Source organism: Carcharhinus amblyrhynchos, chromosome 4 (genome assembly GCF_965287045.1).
Source record: "Carcharhinus amblyrhynchos chromosome 4, sCarAmb.v2.hapA, whole genome shotgun sequence".
Taxonomy (NCBI): Eukaryota; Metazoa; Chordata; class Chondrichthyes; order Carcharhiniformes; family Carcharhinidae; genus Carcharhinus; species Carcharhinus amblyrhynchos.
The window spans coordinates 23,878,443-23,900,927 of record NC_137327.1 but is presented as its reverse complement, the minus strand read 5'-3'; the positions used below and the strand labels follow the sequence as shown (position 1 = coordinate 23,900,927).

Genomic DNA, 22,485 nt, shown 5'->3' with positions numbered 1-22,485 from the left:
CAGAAAAAAAATAATAGAATGCTGCTCCCCTGCCACATCCCTCTCGGGCTGGATAATGCCTCCCCCGACTCCCATAGTCATTGCCCCATCCCCACAACATTATTAACTCCTTATCCCACCACCCAGATTGATTGCGGGGCCTTTCCTCCTCTTTCCCCCCCACTGATCTCAGGCAGAGTGGCGGTGACCCACTTCCCTCCACCCCCCCCCAACATTCTCAAGCAGAGAGCAGTCAGACGCTAGGCACCTACTAACTGGACTTCTACAGAGCATGTCCACTTCGTGTTGATTCTCGATGGGTGAACGCAGTGGTAAAGAGGTAAGTGCCAGTAAAGTTGGGTGTGCAGTCCGTTACGTTGATTTAAATGTATGCAAATACATTTAAATGGCCACCACGCCCATTTTGGTCGTGGTCAAGATCGCGGCCATTTTCAGGCCTTGGCAAAGGAGAACCAGCACAGAGACAGGCACAGATCACACTATTCGCCTCACACTCCACTTTACCAAGTTTTTGCACCCAAAAACGGTGCAACGCGATGGTAAAATCGGGCCCTATGCTTTCTATCTCAGGATTCTCGGGGTAGAGGAAACTGCCTCCACATGTCTACCCTGTCAAGCCTTCTCAGAAATATTTCATTTAGATCAACATTTGTTCTTCCAAACGCCACAGGATACATACCCCTTCTATACTCAATCTCTCCTCATATGAAGTGCTTTCATTCCAGGATTCAATCTAATGAACTTCTGTTGCACTGCCTCTAAGGCTAGTATATCCTCCATTAGACATAGAAACCAAAACTGTACACAGCACTCGACTTGCAGTCTCGTCAAAGCCCTGCACAATGGCAGCAAGACTTTCATACTCTTGTACTCCACCTTCCTTGCAATAAAGGTCAAAATACATTTGCCTTCTGAAAATGTTAATTTTCTGTGATTCGAATGCTACAATATCCAATCCTTCTGAATGCCAAAACTTTATATAAAAAACAAAGTGCACAAAATACTCAGTAGGTCTGCAACTATCTGCAGAGAAAGAAACCAAGTTATTGTTATGCGTCGAATACGACTCTTCAACAGAACATATTCAGTCATATTTTTCCAAGCAGAGTGAATAATCTCATATTTTCCTATGCTATATTCCATTTGTTATTCCTAATCCTTTGTACTCTCTTTGTGCCCTCCTCGCAGCTCAGTAGCCCACCTAACCTCGTAACATCAGCAAACTTAGATATATTACTCTCCACTCCATCATCTATTTTAAGACAGATTGTAAATGCTGAGGCTCGAGCACTGATACTTGCCGCATCCCACTAGTAAAGAGCAATCAACTCCGATTTGTCCTTTCACCAATCCTCTGTCCATGCTGTTATATTACCTCATGAGCCCTTATCTTGTGCAACCATCTTCTGTGCTGTATCTTACTGAATGCCTTTTGAAAATCCAAATATTCAACATCCATTAGTTCCCCTTTATCAAACCTGATAGTTTCAAAGATTTGTCATACGCGATTTCTCTTAAAAAAAAATGTTGATTCTGCCCAAATGTATTGCTACTGTCTAAATGTCCCTGGCCACTCCTTTAATAATGGACTCCAGCACTTTTTCAATGACTAATGACAGGCTAACTGGCCTGAGGTTCTGCTTTCTTTCTCCCTCCATTTTTGAAAGCAATGTTAAATTTGCTACCTTCCAGAATCTAGGGAATTTTGGAAATCAATACCATTGCAGGTACTATCAGCTATATGTGCAATTCCCTCTTTCAAAACTCTACAATCTAGGCCACCTGATCCAGGGGATGTCAGTTTTTAGTCCTACTAATTTCTCCAGTCCTTTTCCTTTATTAATATTATTTAAAGTTCAAGTTCCTCACTCATGAAATCATTGGTTCCTCATTTTTTCTGGCATGCTGTGTGTATTCTATTGTGAAAAAATATTTGTTTAACATCACTGTCAATTCCTTATTTCCAACTACAATGTCTTATGTTTGGGCCTTTAAGGGATCAATGTTTACTTTGATTACTCTTTTGTTACACATACTGGTTCAAGTTCTTAAAATTCTGTTTTTATATTTCTTGCTTGTTTATTCTCTGTATCAAATTTTTTGTCATTCTTTTCTGGTTTCTAATACTGCTAAGCCTCAGGCTTGCTACTCTCTTTGGCAATAAACCGCTCATTTTAATCTAATATTATCCTTAACCATTTTAGTTAATTAGGGAAGGATCATTTTTCCCACAGAGTTTTTAAATTTCTCAAGGGAATGTATGTTTATTGACAATTATGATTAGTTCTTTAAATATTCACCAATGCTTATCTACAATCATACCTTTTTAATCCATTTTCCCCAATCAACCTTTGTATGTAAATTTAATGCTCTAGTTTCAGACTGACGTACGCTATTCTCAAACTCAGTGTGAAATTCTATCATATTATGATCACATTTCCTCAGAGGATCCCTTATGAGATTACGAATTAACCTTGTGTCATTACACAAGTGAAGATCTTCCTTCGTTTGTTCTAGGACACTGTCACAAATGCATTCTATAAACTCAGCCTCCAAACTACTTTTGCTGATTTGACTTGTCCAGTCTCACGATTATTACATTGTTTTTGCTATACGTTCCTCTTAGTCCTTAATTAATAATCTAACACTGTAACTATTAATAAGAGGCCTATTAACCATTTTCACCTGTATTTCCTGACCCTTGCTATTTCTTATCACCACTCAAACTGATTGTACTTTGTACAATAGCAAAATTCTACAGATGCTGGAATGTGAAATGAAAACAGAGAAAGCTGGGAAAACTCAGCAGGCCGGGCAGCATCTTAGAGAGAGAAAATCTTTGGGATTCTACTTTTGATTCTACTTCTTGTTCCTCAGAGCCAAGATCTTTCCTCACGTTTGTCCTTGTATCATCCTTTATTCTCAGGATTCCCCCAAACCATTCCCATTTTATTTGTCTTTTCAAACTGTCAAGAAATCTGGAATATTTGTTTCCTAAACTTGGTCACCATGAAGCTGCGACTCTACAGGCGAATAGATCAAACGCAACTATCTCTAATTGTGTCATTAATCCACCTGTCTTGTAAATGTTTCACGCAGTCAGATAAAGTGCCAATAACTTTGATTTTCACTGTAAAAAACTTTTACTATTTCCTGCTGATTTGACCTCATTCCCTGATATATTAGTACTGTTAAATTCTTTGTCCCTTCATGTCAGTGTTCATCTTTATCCAAATTATTACACTACTCTACAGCCTTGGCTTTTCTCTTCAGATTTATACTTTTTTCTCAACTGAGCCTATCCTCTTGCCTTTTTTTTGGTTTTAAGCCCCATTAACAATCCTAGTTATTTGAGGGCACTCGTCCTAGACCAACTTAAGTGGAGCCACAGAACTGCTCCCTCTCTCCCTCAAAGCGATGTCAATAACCAAGAATCAAAAACCCCTGTCTCCCATGCCACTCTTTGAACCACATATTTGACTGACTGATCTGTTTGACCGTATACCAATGTGCATGCGGCTCAAGTAGAAATCCAGAAATTATGACCTTCAAGGTTCCGTTTATTAATCTGAAGCCTAGCCCCTCAAAACTTCTACAGCAGAAACACAATCCTCATTCAACCCATGCAGTTTGTTCCAAAATGGACTACACCAATAGAAGCCAACCTTTCCCATCCCAAGTTTTTTCCCAGCACAAGATGCCCTTAACCCTAGTTCTGTACAAGCAACAGAGTCTTCAGAGGTCCTGGTCATGGCTGAAGTAAGCAGTATCTATTCCTCTGTCAGTACTGTCACCTACCACTCCATACTCCTTTCCACTCAAAGAACAAAGAGCAAAGAAGAAAGAAGAACAAAATCAGCCCGGGAAACAGGCCCTTCGGCCCAACGAGCCCGCACCGCTACCTCAACACCACCAGTCCACCTCTCTACCCACGACCCCTGTCTAATGTTTTATGGCCATCCAGATTGAGGGAAACTGATTTAGGGACAATTTTTTTCCTGCCAATCAGCCTAACAGCACATCTTTGGGGTGTGGGAGGAAACCGGAGCACCCGGAGAAAACCCACGCAAGCACAGGGAGAATGTGCAAACTCCCACAGACACTGGCCCAAATCCAAGCGTCTGCACAGCAATCAGCAATAGTCACTGAGCTGTCATCTTGCCGAGTATCTTGTCCAGTTTAGGCACACACTAATGACATGAAGCACTAGGCCAATCTCAAACAACCAAGAGCAGCCCCAGTACGACCCATCGTGTGTATGTCCCTCGTTGGACACGAGGTGGACCGACTTAAAACCTGTGAATGAAAAGAGAAAAAACATCATCATACTATACCCATTTACATTACCAGGGACGCCCCAATGCTAATGACCCTTATTTAAAAGGATCTCCTATATCCACCCATCTCCAACTCAGTCATGTGTCTAAGTTACTCTTAAAGGACTCTAGCGTGTTTGCCTCCACCACCTTACATGGCAGAGCATTCCATACCCCCACTACCCTCTGTGTGAAAAACATCCCTCTAATATCTGTGTTGTACCTCTCCCCCCTCACCTTAAGTCCATGGCCCCTTGTCCTACATGTCTCTATCATAGGAAATAGCTTACCTCTGTTTACTCTATCTATACCCTTCATAATCTTATATACCTCTATTAGATCCCCCCTCAGTCAGCGTCTTTCAAGAGAAAAGAGCCCCAATTTCTTCAATCTCTTCATACCCCAGTCCTTCCATACCAGGCAACATCGTGGTTGAATGGCCTCCTATACTACAGCAACAAGAATCCTGTACCGGTTGGAAAAAAGAGGCCAAAGCTGCTCTTAAAATGCACACACTCTACTTGCTTGACTTGTGGTTACACTCTCCAGCCCGTGACTGCTAACCACAGCTATACAACTTCCCTAATCCAATGGGTCTGATTGCCTCCTGGATCAAACTTCTTCCATATCAACAACATTCCCCCACCTCCACATTTCACAATGCCTGCATCTCGGACACTAGCTCAATAACTCTAAGCTGACATTTCTCACAATACAGATGCTGACTGCTTTTGATGTCTGGGATTGCTATAATCGCCACAAACACTCAACTTATTGCATTTGCAGCACACCACTTATCCTGCAATCCCTTTACATCCTTGTCTATATTTTCCACTGCCTCGGCAAAGCAGCCAGCATAATTAAAGACACCATGCACCCTGGACATTCTCTCTTCTAACTTCTTCTGTCGGGAAAAAGATACAAAAGTCTGAGGTCATGTACCAACTGACTCAAGAACAGCTTCTTCCCCGCTGCCGTAAGGTTTTTGAATTAAGTTGATCTTTCTCTACACCCTAGCTATGACTGCTACACTACATTCTGCACTCTCTCATTTCCTTCTCTATGAACAGTATGCTTTGTCTGTATAGCACCTAAGAAGCAATACTTTTCACTGTATGCTAATACATAGGATAACAATAAATGAAATAAAAATCATCTAATTAAAAACAAATTACTTGGTCTAATTTAAGTAATATATAACATATATTAAGTTAAATTAAATATTTAACATGTAGCACTATTTCAACTCTCACCAAATTGACAACTTTTACCATTGATTCATGGTGGCCATTTTATGAGGCCACTCAGATTTCTCAACTCCATTGAAGCAATTATTTAACATGATTCTGAAATGTATTAGAGAGTGTCAACCTTGGTTTTGAATCAGAGAATCATGGGTTCATATTTCACTTCAAACATTTTACACATAATCTGGGCTGACAATTCAATGCAGTACTCAAAGAGTTTTGTACTGTTGGATGTGTAATTTTTTGACTGAGATATTAGACCACTGTCCAATCTGCCATCATAAATTACAAGGCACAATTCAAAGAAGAACTAGAGAGTTCTCCCAGTGTCCTGGTCAATATTTATCCCTCAATTAACCTACCAGGAAAGTTTAATTGGCCATTCATATCACTGCTCTGAAGGACACTGCTTAATTCTAGTTGCTGCACCTCCTGAACAAGTTTAGGTGTCCTGAGTCCTGTGTAAATACCAATTCTTTTCATATGCACTAAATTTGCTAATATAAGGTAAAACTCTGCAATGTCAGCACACTTTTCAAAATGGGCCCAACACATGTTGTTCGAACACAGCAAAGAAAGCCTTTACTGCAGCAGGCCTGTAGCTTGAATTAGGAACATATTCCAATCCTCGGAAACTCTGGCCCTTGAGCAGAAATACTTAGTGGAGTAAGTTAACATAGTCTTTATTTACTTCAAGAACACGTTCTGTTGTTTAGGTAATGACAATCATGTACATGATATTCAAGTTTGATTACAATACTTTGCAGAAAGATACCATTTTGTTGCAAATCCTGTTACACAAGTTCCTGTTGCTAAAAAATGAATCACATCAATTAATGTATCTGTAAATTTGACAGGATTCTGGATCTGCAACTCTGAAATAATAATATTTCAAATGGGCTAATAACAGATTCTACCTACATTTTTCAATAACATGTCCCTAATAGCATGCTTCCTGAAGTATAAGGGGAGGGAATGACTGAGTGGTGTTATCGCTAGACTATTAATCCAGAAACTCAGCTAATATTCTGGGGATGCAGGGTTGAATCCTGCCACTGAGGATGCTGGAATTTGAATTAAATTTGGAATTAAGAATCTACTGATGAAGCATAGAAAAACTACAGCACAAACAGGCCCTTCGGCCCACAAGTTGCACCGAACGCGTCCCTACCTACTAGGCTTACCTATAACCCTCTATTGTCATACCATTGTCGACCGTCGGAAAAACCCATTTGGTTCACTAATGTCCCTTTAGGGAAGGAAATCTGCCTAAGATGGAGATGTTGAGATATTTCTTCTCTCAAAGACACATTAATCTTTGACATTCACTTCTCCAGAAAGCAGTGAAGGCAGGGTCATTAAATATATCAGTTCTGAGCTAGACATATTTTTGATTGACAAAGGAATCCAAAGTTAGAGAGGCTGGCAGGAAAATGGAGTCGTGGCCACTGTCAGATCAGCCATGATCTTATTGAGTGCCAGAGCAGGCTAAGAGGCTGAAAAGCCTACTCCTGCTCCTATTTGTCATGTTTTTATGTTCAATCTATGCACTCTTATTATCTAATATCAACAATAATTTAGTGGTAATAAATTAATCAGTGCAAACAAGATCCAGGTCCTTATGTGGTCTGGCCTATATGTGACTCCAAAGCCACAGCAATGTGGTTGACTCTCACCTGTCTTCTAAGGGCAACTAGGGATAGGCAATAAATGCTGGTCAGCCAGCGATGCCCATGTCCCATGAATGAATAAAATATACTTGCATTCCTGCTTTCCTGGTTAGCTTAACAACTGAAAAAACTTAAGGAAGATTATTTGAAAAAAAAGGACCCACTTGACTTGCGACTGCGCAAGTATTAAAAAAAGTAACGGAGAAACTACTACAAGGTTGACAAGTCATCGGAATCTGGTGGCCTGCATCCAATGGTCTTAAAAAAAATAGCTGCAGGGATAATGGATGCATTCAAAAATTCTAAATGTTAGAAGGGTCCCAGTGGATTTGAAAACTATAAATGTAAAACCTCTATTCATGAAAAGAGGGAGAAAGAAAGCAGTAAACTATAAGCCAGTAAGCTTAATATCTGTCTTTGGGCAAATGCTAGAGTCCATTATTAAAGAGATAGCAAGGCATTTAGAAAATACAATACTGTGAGTAAACACAATTTTGTGAAAGGTAAATAGTGTTTGACAAATTTATTAGAGTTCTTCGAAAATATAACAGGCATTATGGATAAAATGAATGGGCAAAAGTTTGGCAGAAGTGTAATGTGGGAAAATGTGAGGTTGTCCACTTTGGTAGGAATAATTGAAAAGCAGATCATCTAAATGGAGACGACATAATGCAGAAGTATGGAGGAATCTGGGTGGGCATATACAAATCACAAAAAAGTCAGCATGCAGTCCAGTGAGTAATTAGGAAGGCAAATTGAATGCAGGCCTTTATTTCAGGGGGTGTAGTATAAAAGTAGGGAAGTCTTTTTACAAAGACTTTTTACAGAGGGCATTGGTAAGACTACAGCTAGAGTATTGTGTACAGTTTTGGTCTCCTGACTTAAGGAATACAACACTTGCACTGGCAGCAGTTAGTGAAGGTTCACTAGGCCGATTCCTGGGATGAGGGATTTGTCTTATGAGGAAAGGTTGAGCAGGTTAGGCCTATATTCACTGGAGTTTAGCCGAATAAGAGATGGTCTCACTGAAACTGACAAGATTCTGAGGGAGCGTGACAAAGTGGATGCAGAGAGAATGCTTCCTTCCACAAGGGATTCTTGAAGCAAGAGGCACAATTTAAACAATAAGGTCTTCCATCTAAGATGGAGATGAGGAGGTATTCTCTCAAAGGCACATTAGTCTTTGACTTATCCAGAAAGCAATGAAGGCAGAGTCATTAAATATATCAGCTCTGAGCTACACATTTTTGATTGACAAGGGAATCAGAGGTTAGGGAGGCTGGCAGGAAAATTGAGTTACGGCTACTGTCAGATCAGCCATGATCTTATTGAGTGTCAGAGCAGGCTAAGAGGCCGAATAGCCTACTCCTGCTCCTGTTTGTCATGTTTTTATGTTCAATCTATGCACTTTTATTCAATATCAATAGTAGCTTAGTGGTAATAAATTAATCACTGCAAACAAGATTGATAAGTAATCAATATTCTTGAGTCGTATCAGTGAGGTTATATTTTGCACTGCATTGATTGAGACATGATGATAGCATCAATTCTCTGAGATTTCTAAAGCTTACTAATAGATAAACTTTGCTCCCATGTTACAGTTGACGGTGAAAATATTACAGTTTCTATAATATTTACAAACATGCAAATTAGGAGCAGAAGGAGGCAATGTAGTTCTTTGGAGCCTGCTCTGCCATTTAGTAAGATCATGGTTGATCAGATTGTAACCTCAACTCCATGTTCCCACCAATCCATATAACTGTGCACCCTTTTTAAAACAGTAACCTCTAGTTCTCGATTCTCGCACAACCGGAAACATGCTCTTCACATCGTCCCTGCAAAGGCCCCTCAGGATCTTGTATGTTTCAATCAAGTCACCTCTTCCTCTTCTAAACTCCAATGGATACAAGTCTAACCTGTCTAAGCTTTCCTGTTAAGATAACCTGCCCATTCCAGATATTAGTCTGGTAAACCATATCTGAACTGGTTCCAATGCATTTACATCCTTTCTTAAATAAGGAGATATGATACATAGAACTCCAGATGTGGTCTCGCATCTGGAGTTCAGTTATACACAAATTTGTTGTGTGTAACTGAAGCATAACATCCCTACTTTCGTATTCCATTCCTCTCATGATAAATGATAACAATCTTTTAGCTTTCCTAATAACTTGCTGTACCTGCATACTAACCTTTTGTGATTCATGCACAAAGCCAATCAGATCTCAGAGCTCAGCAATCTATCACCATGTGGATAATATGTTAATTTTTAAAATTATTCTTGCCAAAATGGATAATTTCACATTTTCCCACATTACACTCCATTAGCAAGACCTTTCTCCAGTAACTTTACATATCCAAATCTCTTTGTAGCCTCTTTACGTCCACCTCACATCTTGCAACTCTATCTTTTGTGTTTTCAGCAAATTTAGCAACCATGCCTTCAGTCCCTTCATTCAAGTCTTTTATACAAATAACAAAAGGTTGAGGTCCCAGCACTGATCCCTGTGGCACACCATTCATTACATCTTGCCACCAGAAAAGGATCCATTTATGGCTTTCCTCTGGCTAGCTAACAGGAAACAATCTTATTTCCATGCCAATATATTACCCTTTACATCATGGGCCTTCATATTGCACAAAAACCTTTGATGTGGCACCTTATCGAATACCTTCTGGAAATCTAAGTATGGTACACCTACCAGTTCCCCATTATCCACAACACCTGTTACTTCTTCAAATAACTCCAATAATTTGATTAAATATGATCTCCTTTTCACAAAATAAAGCCTGACTTTCCAAGTGCCCTGCCATAATGTCTTTAACAATAAGTTCTAAAATTTTCCCTATTTCCTGACCTTCAGTTTGCTGCTTTCTGTCTCCCACCCTTTTTGAATAAAGGAGTTACAATTTGCTAGCTTCTAATCTAATGAACCATCTCTGAATCTAGAGAATTTTGTCAAATTAAAACCACTTCTTTTAAGACCCCAGAATGAAACCCACCAGGACCCAGGGGATTGTAACTTTCTTGAGTTCCGTTCTGCTTCCCTTCTATTTCCTGATTTAAAACTGTTTCTGAAATCTTACTAGTGTCCTCTGTGGTGAACACTGCCGCAAAATGCTTGTTCAATTCATCTGCCATCTCCTTATTTTCTATTATTAATTCCACAGACTCACTTTGTAAAGGACAAACACTCACTTTGTTAACTCTTTTCTTTTTCACTTATCTACAGAAATTCTCATTTTATATTTTTCTTTACATCTCTAGCTAGCTTTCTCTCAAATTCAATTTCCTTCCTAACTAATTTTTAGTCATTCTTTGCTTTTTAAAAAAATATTCTGTCCAATCCTCTGACTTGCCATTCATCTTTGTGTAATTCTATGCTTTTTCTTTAAGTCTGATACTATCTTTAACTTTTTTAGTTATTAACCACGGATGGTGGGTCCACCCGCTTGGAATTTCTCATTGGAATGTATGTATTCAGTGTATTCTGAAATATCCCCTTAAATGTCTGCCACTGCATCTCTATAGGTGTATTCCTGATGTAATTTGCCAATTCATTTTAGTTAGCTCTGCTTTCATGCCCTCATTGTTGCCCTTATGTTTAAAATACTAGTTTTAGGTCTACTCTTCTCTCCCTCAAACTGAATATAAAACTCAATCACATTATAATCGCTGCTACCTTTGTGGGGGACTTCGTAATGAGGTCATTAATTAAACCTACCTTGTTGTACAATATCAGGTCAAGTATAGCCTTGCTTTCTGATTGACTCCAATACATGCTATTCTAAGGAAATTCCTCATCTGGACCAATTTTACCCAGCTGATTTTTTCAGTCTATCACTGTGCCTTCCTGACAAGCTCCCATTATTTAATAAATAGCATTGTTGGACAGAAAATAATGCTGCAAGTATTTGTAAAAACAACTGAGACAGCTCTCTGAAATAGCTAAATGTAACCATAGACAGCATCAATCCATACTGTACCTTTAATGTAGAAAAAGATCATAGTAGTCTAATTGGACAAAATGGTGCCCAAGTCAAAGAAGAAAATGTTAGGAAAAGGTGGATGTGGTTTGACCATGGAAACTACTGACACTCTAACACTATTCTCCTATGATAACATACAGAAACAAATTTCCAACATAGATTATAAAATCAGATTTTACCTAAACCCAATAATCGATGCCAACTATAATACTTCATTTCCTAGCCTGAAATCAAATAACTTAGCAGAGGCTTGGAATTTCCTAATCCATACTGTCATCACTTCGCCATGGGTATCCACAAAGCCATCATTATATAAAACAAATGCATAAGATAATGCTTTTGCAGTCAGATGTATAATTTTACAGAATAAATATAGAAAACATATAAACACATTCCCATCCAGAAATGTACACACATCACTGGAAAGTATAAGATCAATCCCAGCTTCAACTAGGAGAAACAACCCTATTTTTTTATTATTCCAAGTATGGAGATATGTTTGCTCCAATTCTCAACATCTTATGTCATGCTTGGCTTCTCTGCATGAAGAATCTAATGGTAGCCAAATCATCAGATAACGGAAAAGATCCTTTTCTTGATATTATTTTATTGACATGTGACATATGAGTATATTAAAATATGGCCTTACAATACATGGTGAAGTAGCAACCAATGAATATTTCTGCATAAAATACTGTAAACAACTGGAGTTCATGTAATTGGGAACAGAAATTCAATCTTGATCAGTTTTAGCTTAATAATGCAAAGCATATTTAAACCACAACCACGATTAATCAGGTCTCTTCTGGTAAGGTTCTTTAAAATATTTAAGAAATAATGGGCAAATTACAACCTACAGATTTCTAAATTATCTTGTTTGTCTCCATTCAGGTATAAAAATACACAATTACAGCTTCACACAATGGTTTTCAAGTTTAATTCTTTTTTTTAAATATAAAAACTTTTCTCCATATCCTCAAGGTACATTTTTAATATATTAAATTTTTAATATATTAAATGATAATTTCAATTTTTTCCACTCTCAACTTATGTTTTTACATGTCCTATCTTTAATGAAGTGAATTTGAAAATACTGCATACTTTCTAATTTACAGTACTCTCAGCCATAGGCACAGGAAAATGTGCAAATTAACTCTTTGCTCCACATATGCAGAAATGTACATTTCCCTATTCAGCCTCATGTTCTTCTGCTTTTCATCATCTTAGAAAACAAAATAGCCAAGTGAAGTCTGGACTAGGAAAGATAGATGATTGTTTTGAAGATTTTGACGATATCTCCGTGGGTGAAACAATGTTAAGAATTTCACCTGAGAACATGTCATTAATGTTCACTAGGTCTTCACGTTCTAAAACATCACAAAGTAATGAAGAATTGCTGATAATTTTATGGTCAATTTTTCTGCCCACTTTCAGTTAGCATTCAAAATGCCACTAGTGATATGCAAGAACAATCTAGTTTGACCTGTCCGTCCTTTGTACATGATATGACAAACATTTCATTTTCCAGTCCAACTCAGGCTCCCTCATGCCATGCCCTGAATTGGAAAACTTCAACTTTGCTTCCAATTTCCACTCTTCTCCTGCCTTCACATCATAGATTCCTACAGTACAGGAGTCCATTTGGCCCATCAAGTCTGTACCAACCATAATCCCACCCAGGCCCAATCCCCACAACTCCATGCATTTACCCTAGCTAGTCCTCCGGATACTAAGGGGCAATTTAACATGGCCAATCTACCTAACCCGCACACCTTTGGACTCGTCTGACTCTTCCATTCCCTCCCTCTGGCTATAAGCTATCAACTAATATTCATTATAAGCCCACTGACCCCTACTTCCTTGCATCATACACCCTGTAAGGATTCTATTCCATTCTCCCAATTCCTTTGTCTCCATCACATCTCTTCTGGCAATTCAACCATCCACAACAGTACTTCTGAGATGTCTTTTTTTCCTCAACTGAGGATTCTCCCATCTTGACTGTGGTTGAACACGTCCACCACATTTCCCATGCTTCTATTCTCATCCCCTCCCCTTCTTCTCAGAATCATGATAGGGTTCTCCTTGTCCTCACCCTACCATAGAGTCATAGAGGTTTACAGCATGGAAACAGGCCCTTCAGCCCAACTTGTCCATGCCGCACTTTTTTTTAAACCCCTAAGCTAATCCCAATTGCCTGCGTTTGGCCCATATCCCTCTTTACCCATCATACCCACGTAACTAAATGCTTTTTAAAAGACCAAATTGTACCTGCTTCTACTACTACCTCTGGCAGTTTGTTCCAGACACTCACCATCTTGTGTGTGAAAAAAATTGCCCCTCTGGACACTTTTGTATTTCTCCCCTCTCACCTTAAACCTATGCCCTCTAGTTTTAGACTCCCCCACTTTTGGGAAAAGATATTGATTATCCAGCTGATCTGTGCCCCTCACTATTTTGTAGACCTCTATAAGATCACCCCTCAACCTCCTTCGCTCCAGGGAAAAAAATCTGTCTATCCAGTCTCTTCTAACTCAAACCAAGTCCCGGTAGCATCCTAGTAAATCTTTTCTGCACTCTTTCTAGTTTAACAATATCCTTTCTATAATAGGGTGACCCGAACTGCACACAGTATCCCAAGTGTGGCCTTATCAATGTCTTGTACAACTTCAACAAGATGTCCCAACTCCTGTATTCAATGTTCTGACCAATGAAACCAAGCATGCTAAATGCCTTCTTCACCACTCTACCAACCTGTGACTCCATTTTCAAGCAGCTATGAACATGTACCCCTCGACTTCGTTCTGTAACTCTCCCCAATACCCTATCGTTAACTGAGTAAGTCCTGCCCTGGTTCAATCTACCAAAATGCATCACCTCGCATTTGTCTAAATTAAACTCCATCTGCCATTCGTCAGCCCACAGGCCCAATTAATCAAGATCCTGTTACAATTGGAGGTGACTTTCTTCACTGTCCACTATGCCACCAATCTTAATGTCATCTGCAAACTTACTAACCATGCCTCCTATATTCTCATCCAAATCATTAATATAAATGACAAATAACATGGACCCTGAGGCACACTGCTGGTCACAGCCTCCAGTTTGAAAACAACTCTCTACAACCATCCTCTGACTTCTGTCAAGAAACCAATTTTGTATCCATTTAGATACCGCACCCTGGATACCATGAGATTTAACCTTATGTAACAACCTACCATGTGGTTGATACCTTGTCAAAGGCCTTCCTAAAGTCCATATAAACAACATCAACTGCACTGCCCTCACCAACCTTCTTGGTTACCCCTTCAAAAAACTCAAATTTGTGAGACATGATCTTCTGTTCACAAAGCCATGCTGACTGTCCCAAATCAGTCCTTGTGTTTCTAAATGTCTGTAGGTCCTGTCTTTCAAAATACCTTCCAACAATTTACCCACCACAGACGTGAGGCTCACTGGCCTGTAGTTCCCAGGCTTTGCCCTGCAGCCCTTTTTAACAAAGGCACAACATTTGCCTCTCTCCAATCTTCAGGCACCTCACCCGTGACTATCAATGATTCAAATATCTCAGCTAGGGGACCCGCAATTTCCTCCCTAGCCTCCCACAATGTCCTGGGATACACTTCATCAGGTCCCAGGGATTTAACTACCTTGATACACTTTAACATTTCCAGCACCTCCTTCTCTGTAATATGTACTCCGCAAGACATCACTATTTATTTTCCCAGGTTCCCTAACATCCATGTTTAAGAACATAAGAACATAAGAAATAGGAGCAGGAGTAGGCCATCTGGCCCTTCGAGCCTGCCCCGCCATTCAATAAGATCATGGCTGATCTGTCGTGGCTCAGTTCCACTTTCCGGCCCTCTCCCCATAACCCTTAATCCCCTCTCTTATCAAAAACCCATCAACCCGCTTCTTGAAAATATTTAGCGAGGCAGCCTCCACCACTTCAACGGGCAGAGAATTCCAGAGATTCACCACCCTTTGAGTGAAGAAGTTCCTCCTCAACTCCGTTCTAAAACGCCCCCCCTTTATCTTGAGGCTGTGCCCCCTAGTCCTACTGTCTTTTTTGAGTGGGAAGAGTCTCTCCACCTCTATCCTATCCATCCCATTCATCATCTTATACGTCTCAATGAGATCTCCCCTCATTCTTCTAAACTCCAACGAGTACAAGCCTAGTTTATTCAGCCTCTCCTCATAGCTCAACCCCCTCAACTCCGGTATCAGCCTAGTAAACCTCCTCTGCACTCCCTCCAAGGCCAAAATATCTTTGCGCAGGTGCGGCGCCCAAAACTGCACACAGTACTCCAGCTGCGGCCTCACCAATGCCCTATACAGCGGCAGCAAGACCTCCCTACTTTTATATTCAATCCCCTTCGCTATGAAGGCCAGCATCCCATTCGCCTTCCTGACCACCTGCTGCACCTGCAAGCTGGGTTTTTGCGACTCATGCACAAGGACCCCGAGGTCCCTCTGCACCGTCGCCTGCTGCAGTTTTTCGCCACGTAAGTAAGAGTCCTTCCTACCAAAGTGGACCACCTCACACTTGCCAACATTAAATTCCATTTGCCATTTCCTGGCCCATTCGCCCAGCCTATCTAGATCCTTCTGCAGACTCTCCACACCCTCCGCACAATTTGCCGTTCCCCCAATCTTGGTGTCATCCGCAAATTTCGACACCCTACACTCGGTTCCCTCCTCCAGATCATCTATATAAATGGTAAAAAGCTGAGGCCCCAGCACCGACCCCTGGGGCACTCCACTAGTCACCATCCGCCAATCCGAATAGCACCCGTTGACCCCCACTCTCTGCCTCCTATTTGACAACCAATCCTCTATCCACGCTAACACCCTACCCCCAACTCCAAGTCCCCTGACCTTCTGCAATAACCTCTTATGAGGTGCTTTGTCAAACGCCTTCTGAAAATCCAGAAAGACCACATCCACCGGCTCTCCTCTATCCACCGCCCTAGACACATCCTCATAGACCTCCAGTAAATTTGTCAGACACGACTTCCCTTTAATGAAACCGTGCTGCGTCTGCTCTATCAAGCAATTCCCTTCAAGATGCCTCGCAATTTCCTCCTTAATGACGGATTCTAACATTTTACCTACCACAGATGTTAAACTAACCGGCCTATAATTCCCTGCCTTTTGCCTGGCACCCTGAATAGCAAATACTGATGAGAAATATTCACTTAGGATCTCACCCATCTCTTATGAATCCACACACAGATGACCTTGTTGATCCTTAAGAGGCCCTACTCTCTCCCTTGTTACTCTTTCGCCCATTATGTAGAAGCTCTTTGGATTCTCCTTTGCCTTATCTGCCAAACAATCTCGTGTCTCCTTTTTGCCCTCCTGATTTCTCTCTTAACTCTACTCCTACACCCCCTATATTCTTCAAGGGAATCACTTGATCCCAGCTGCTTATGCATGTCATATGCCTCTTTCTTCTTGACCAGGCTCATCCGAGTCATCCAGGGTTCCCTAGTTCTGCCAGCCATGCCCTTCACTCTAAGAGGAATGGGTTTATCCTGAACCCTGGTCAACACACTTCTGAAAGCGTGCCACTTACCAGGTGTCCCTTTGTCTTCCCACAGACTCCCCCAATTAGCTTTTGAAAGTTCCTGCTGGACACCATCAAAATTGGACTTGCCACAATTTAGAATTTTAACTTTTGGACCAGATCTATCATTCTCCATAGCTATCTTAAAACTAATGGAATTATGGTCACTGGTGCCAAAGTGATCCCTCACTAACACTGCTGTCACCTGCCCTTCCTTATTTCCCAAGAGGAGGTCAAGTTTTGCCCCTTCTCTGGTCAGGCTATCCAAATTCCTCCTGAATACATCAAAAAATTTCTCTCCATCCAACCCTCTAATATGCAATCTCCATACTCAATGGATCATTCTCTGCTATTTGTGCCATCCCCAGCATGATGCCACCAGCAAACACATCTTCCCCTTTTAATATTCCAAAGGGAATCCTCACTTCTTGATACCCTGGTCCACTCTTCATTCACCCAGAACAACCAGTCCCCTCCCACATCACCTTTCTATTCAAATACTGGAGATGTAATATGTAACAGGAGATGCAATATTATCTCCTCTCTCCTTAGTGTGCAAGATTCTAAACACTTCTTCTAGGTGAAGTAGTGACTTACAAGGACTTCTTTCAATCTCATGTATGCATTTGCGGCACTTGTTAATTTCCTCCTACTTCCATCATTTATAACTTTTCTTTACTCAGTTTACAAAAATGCACTTGTTCACAAATGAGCATCAGAATACAATGAAGCAAAGGGGAATGTTTTAATTTTATTACTTGTTTCATAAATGTGGACATTAGATGACAGGCAGTATCTCTAGAGTGGAGAGATCTTATTAATGTAACAGAGAACAAAGCAGGTAACATTTGAGCAAAGCAAAACTACAGCATCATGGAGGGAAACAGGTCTGCACTGGGGAGACCAAATGCAGATGCTTTGCAGAACGCCTATGTTCAGTCAGCAAGGATGATCTCTAGCTTCTGGAAGCCTGTCAACTCCCTACCTTGCTCTCACACGTTCCTCAACCTATTGGACTGTTCCAGTGAAACTCAATGTAAGCTTGAGGATAGCACCCCATCTTTCAAATAGGCACTTTTCAACTTTCCAAACACACCACCGAGTTCAACAATTTCATAACACAGTTGATGTTCCATGCTGTTTCCTTTCCTTATCCTCTGTTAGGCGGCAGCAGCAGCACACATACCCTAGGCACATCCTCTGTTTCTTCGTCTCTTTGTTTGCCCTATCACCATTCTCTTTGACCCCGGACGACTTCCACAATTGAAACTTTCTTGATTTCCACTCTACCATGGAACTTTCTTTAGTCCTTATCCCACCCATCCTCATTCAAAACCTATTACATCTCTAACTGTTCCCAGTTCTGATAAAAGATTGCAGACCTGAATCATTAACTTTGTTTCTTTCCACAGGTTCTGCCATAACTTGCTTGGTATTTCCAACATTTTCTGCTTTTACTTCAGATTTCCTGCATCTGCAGTATTCCACTTTGACCTGCCCTGTGATCTTCCTTTGCCTAAATATTATTCACTTTGCTCCTGTTATCTGATTAAAATCCTCCTCTAGATATACTGCCAATCGTTGTATGCCCTGATTTATGAAAGAGAATAAAATTGAAACATCCTCTTTACTTCATTGTATTCTAATATCCATTTGAGAACAAGTGCATTTTTGTGAACTGAATAAAGAAGGTGATAAATGATTAAGTTGGAGGAACTTAACAAGTGTACATGTTTAAGAGAAGTGATTTAGTAACTACGTGTATAAAATCACTGAAGAAAACCAGCATTTTAAGAATGTTTATTAGCTTGGCAAGAACAGAAGAAAGGAAACTTAGGTATGAATCCCCACAATGCAGAAGGAGACTATTTGGCCCATCGAGTCTGCAACGATTCTTCAGAAGAGCACCCAGGCCCACCTCCCTCACCCCATGTATTTACCCCACTCATCCCCCTGGCCTACACATCTTTGGACACTAAGGGCAATTTAGTATGGCCAATCCAATCCATTTAACCTGCATATCTTGTCACTGTGGGAGGAAACTGGAGTACATGGAGAAAACCTATGCAGACATGGGGAGAATGTGCAAACTCCACACAGACATGCACCTGAGGCTAGAAATAAACCCGGGTCCCTGGCACTGAGTGGCAGTAGTGCTAACCACTGAGCCACCTGATAATCTGATTTGAAGTTACTCTCTTGCAAAGAACAATGATGGGGCCACGAAGAAATACTTTACGCAATTTTTTTTAAACGTTGCAGAAACTTCGTTAGGGAGATTAAATACATTGGGTAAACTTATGGGTAAATATTGTAAATATTCATTGTGCCAGCATTTTGGGGTACGGTTCTGTTTGGAAATACATGCTTTGTGACTCAATAGGTCTACAGAATCTTCTCTATAACCAAACCTGACAATCAAAACACCTGGAAATTCTTCGCCAGTGGGTACACATTCTCTTCCCATGTACATTGAAAAAAAAACACAGCCAAATTGTTTCAGAAATGATTAGTGAATTCAGTTTACCACCAGGATACAAAAACAAACACAACTTTAAAGCAATGTCAGTATGAAAGCTCTCAGCTCTGGGGATTTTTTTAAACAATGGTCTTGAGCCAAAGGGGATACAATATATTATTTCAAATGTGTTTCAATAAACATTTTCCCTCACAATGATACATAAAAGTAAACATAAAAATTCCTCCCCTTTCCCCATTCACAGAAATAGATACATAGAAACAAGGTAGTAGGGCATTCGGCCCTGCTCCACCAATCATTTTGATCATTGCATTAATATCCTGATTTCCACCTGTTCCCCACATCTCTTGATCCTTTTAGCCCCAAGAGATACATCTAATTTCTTCTTGAAATCAGACATTTTTGACTCAACATCTGGAGTACTGTGGGCAGTTTAGAACATAGAACACTACAGCACAAACAGGCCCTTCGGCCCACAAGTTGCGCCGATCACATCAATACCTACCAATCCATAGGCCTATCTATAACCCCCAATCCCATATACTCATCCAGAAGTCTTTTAAAAGACCCCAGCGAGTTCGCCTCCACCACCACTGACGGCAGCCGATTCCATTCACTCACCACCCTCTGAGTGAAAAACTTACCCCTAACATCACCTCTGTACTTGCTTCCCTGCACCTTAAATCTGTGTCCTCTCGTAGTGACCATTTCAACCCGGGGAAATAGCCTCTGAGAATCCACCCTATCTATTCCTCTCAACATTTCACAAACCTCTATCAGGTCACCTCTCAACCTTCGTCTCTCCAGGGAGAAGAGTCCCAGCTCCCTCAACCTATCTTCATAAGGCATGCCTCCCAATCCAGGCAACATCCTTGTAAATCTCCTCTGTACCCTTTCAATAGCTTCTACGTCCTTCCTATAGTGAGGCGACCAGAACTGTGCACAGTACTCCAAGTGGGGCCTGACAAGGGACTTTTAAAGTTGCAGCATTATCTCCCGACTCCTAAACTCAATCCTTCGATTAATGAAGGCCAGTACACCATACGCCTTCTTGACCACATCCTCCACCTGCGAGGCCGATTTAAGAGTCCTGTGGACCTGGACCCCAAGATCCCTTGTTAAGGAGATATCTTATTTAATTGATAGCAGTTCAGAGAAGGTTCACTAGGATGATCCCCAATATGGAGGGATTGTCATAAAAGGAAAGATTAAACAGATTGGGACTCTACTCATAGAAACACAGAAAACAGAAGCAGGAGTAGGCCATTTGGCTCTTTGAGCCTGCACTGCCATTCATTTTGATCATGGTTGATCATCAAATTCATTATCCTAATCCTGCCTTCCCCCTGTATCCCTTGATCTCTTTAGTCCCTACAGCAATATTTAACACCTTCTTTAAATCACAAAACGTTTTGGCCTCAACTACTTTCTCTGGTAATGAATTCCACATATTCATCACCCACTGAATAAGGAGATTGCTCCTTACCTCAGTTCTAAAAGGTTTACCCCTTATCCTCAAACTATGAACTAACAGAATAGAGGATGATTTGACAAAAGGCTTGGCCAAATATACAGGAACTAAGCATGTTACTGAAAACAAAAATCAACAGAACTTCATTAAGTCAGGAGACACAACACCTGATGATGAACTAGCCAATGGAGTGCAGAAATGACCAAAACTTGATTCAACAAAAAAATAGTGATTTTGTTCTGATTTGATCAAATACCAACAAATGATGATTTTGGAATTAAGAATATTATACTCTCTAGTGCCACAGTTCTGGTCGAGTATTTGCTTTATCTTGCTGGTACACAACATTCCTAAAGGACTGATGGTAACTTATTTTGCGAACTTAACCCTCTGACTCCTAGAGTTCACCAACGGGTCAATCTGTATACGTCTGCCCTAGCAAGCGGGGAAAACGATGACAGTTCGTTGGAATATATCATAAACATATATGTTGTTCCTTCTGATGGTACAGACCCGAGAATGCACAAAAAGTCTGATTAAACTGAGAAACTTTAATACAAATTAAATCTGCTGAGTTTGCAGCATAGCTAAAAATAGAAAACAAGCGAGCATACAAGACTGTATTAATATGTGGAGTTCACAAATCCGATTTTGTCGATCATTTGTTCCGAATCAATCGCATAGATTTTGCAGTAACTTATATTAACATCGTGCGTATTCTATTTATAATCACCGTTCTGTCCACTACGAAGTCAGTTAAGTTGACATTTCAGCTTTAGAATTGCGAGATATTGTTTACCTTGGTGTATTTAATTGTGTCAAAGTTTGTCGATTGGGCAGAATGTATTCGAGGGCGGAGGAAAGGGGTTTTTAAAAATAAAAGCATACTCGTTTAAAGGTACATATGAAAAAAACAACCATGCACTTGGAAATCTTTCGTCACACTGGTCGGTTTTGGGGCTGATCAGTCACAGTCAAAATTGTTTTGTTTTGAAGTGGGGAGACATTTGAATCCAAACGGAAGGAACCTCCAAATCTTCCGTGTCAGCATTATTTCTCCCCCTCCCAAAAAAAACATAAACACGACCAGCCTAACAGCTACTGGTGGCATCTCGGTGTTGACCCAACAAAGTCAGCCGTGGAGAAGAGGCCATGGAAGGAGCTTTGGAAGAACTTCACAACAGCCTGTGTCTGCAGAGCGCGCTTTAAACCACCTCCTCCCCCCACCCCCCCACCCCCCGCTCCAAAACAGCCTCAAGTTTCTGCTCCAGGCCGATCCTCCCCTCACTCTCCCCTGGTCAGCTTTCCCCAGCGCAGCTTCTTCCCCTGAACTTGCTCTTTGGGCTGCCGCACAGCCATTGTGTGGGACTCTCTAATCCCCGGAGGCAGCAGACACTCCATCCATCCATCCATCCATCAAATCATTCAGCTCCCCCCACAACCCCAACTCACGCGTGTCCGCAGTTGGTTATGGACACCGGCTTGTGATAGACCTCCAGGCAGATGGGGCAGCTGTACGAATCCGCCAGGTTCTCCCCCGGCGCCGAGGGCGCTTGTTTCGCCTGAGCGCCGGAGACCAAACTCCGAAACATCGCCATGATCTTACCCCCCCACCCCTCCCCCACTAAACCTAAACAGCCGTCATCTCCCCGCGACCGCCAGCGGGACGGGGGAAGGGAGGTAGGTGGAGCCCGGTTGGCATCATCATTCCCGCGACTGCCGGCTGACGTCAGCGGCAGC

At 41.0% G+C, this 22,485-nt stretch overlaps 1 protein-coding gene across 3 annotated transcripts in view; it reads right to left on the bottom strand.

Moving 5' to 3' along the window:
• Positions 1-22,352, bottom strand: part of rnf166 (ring finger protein 166) — a 66,118-nt gene extending 43,766 nt beyond the window's left edge. For all 3 annotated transcript variants that reach the window (XM_080186834.1, XM_080186837.1, XM_080186836.1), the window contains exon 1: positions 22,198-22,352. In XM_080186834.1, coding sequence (XP_080042960.1) covers positions 22,198-22,343 — 146 coding nt within the window. In that variant the 5' untranslated portion in view covers positions 22,344-22,352. The remainder of the gene's footprint in view (positions 1-22,197) is intronic.
• Positions 22,353-22,485: the final 133 nt, after the last annotated feature.